The sequence below is a fragment of the Micromesistius poutassou genome (genome assembly GCF_964030765.1).
Source record: "Micromesistius poutassou genome assembly, chromosome: 7".
NCBI lineage: Eukaryota > Metazoa > Chordata > Actinopteri > Gadiformes > Gadidae > Micromesistius > Micromesistius poutassou.
The window spans coordinates 15,726,442-15,727,528 of NC_140277.1; the positions used below are offsets into that span (position 1 = coordinate 15,726,442).

At 42.0% G+C, this 1,087-nt stretch overlaps 1 protein-coding gene across 1 annotated transcript in view; it reads right to left on the reverse strand.

Annotated features, from left to right (window-relative positions):
* The window catches only part of dachc (dachshund c), a gene marked incomplete at its 3' end in the record, with an annotated part of 17,649 nt that overhangs the window by 939 nt on the left and 15,623 nt on the right, over nt 1-1,087 (reverse strand). Inside the window, exon 4 of the mRNA XM_084470227.1 lies at nt 506-583. Coding sequence (XP_084326353.1) covers nt 506-583 — 78 coding nt within the window. The remainder of the gene's footprint in view (nt 1-505; nt 584-1,087) is intronic.

Sequence of the window (1,087 nt, forward strand, 5' to 3'; positions counted from 1 at the left end):
GGGGGGAATTTCGTCGAAAGTTTGTCTGATGGAGGCGGGAGAAGGGAAGATCATTGACCTTCGGAAATAAACAGCAACCACGCTGGGAAAAATTATCTTCAAGGCGAAAATTACGAAAGGCAACTTAAAGTCATCTCGACGCTCGCAGAGAGTGTCTGGTGTGAATCCATAACCGTACCTTTGGAATAATTAATGAGACATTCCAGAGGTCAAAAAACATATTCACACATGCAACATTTCTGCAGACTTGCAGTTCTCTGGATATTAAAAAGTGAACATGTTTAAGTGAAGTTTAAGCTGCCGTTAATCCCGCTAAGGTTGAACGAGTGTGGAAAAATGTCAAATTAAACTGTGGTGTTGATGCATTTTTTTGTACATTATGCATAGGTAAATACATTTCAATAGCTTTCATTATACTGAAAAAAAAAAAAAAAAAGATGGTGCCCATCTATATTAAAATATTGAGTTCTGTATCTCGTCTACATGAACGGGACGGCCTACACACCTGTACCGTGTACCATTGCATTGGAGTCCAGCCTGTTGTCGTCATGGTTACTACCATCTACTTCCTGGGTCAGTAAATCTGAAATACAGAGGAGGACTAATGATGATTGATGGCTAGGAGTTTGGTCATTAATTAATTAAGACAGATAATTAGAGGCTAATGTTGCAGTGGAGGTGCGGCATCGGAGATTTGGGGGGAAATATTTTATGGTGGAAAACAAGAATATATCCCCAGCTGGGATATTAATACACTGCAACACAGAAAGACAATGACGAATCCCTGCAAAGGTTATGGGCTTGTCGGTCATCTTTGTGTTTTGTGTTACGAAGCAGCTGTGTGTGTGTTTGTGCATGTGTTACTAAACACCTGTGTGTGTGTGTGTGTGTGTGTGTGTGTGTGTGTGTGTGTGTGTGTGTGTGTGTGTGTGTGTCTGTGTGTGTGTGTGTGTGTGTGTGTGTGTGTGTGTGTGTATGTGTGTCTGTGTGTGTGTGTGTGTGTGTGTGTCTGTGTGTGTGTGTGTGTGTGTGTGTGTGTGTCTGTGGTTTGTCGGTCATCTGTGTGTGTGTCTGTGCATGTGTTACC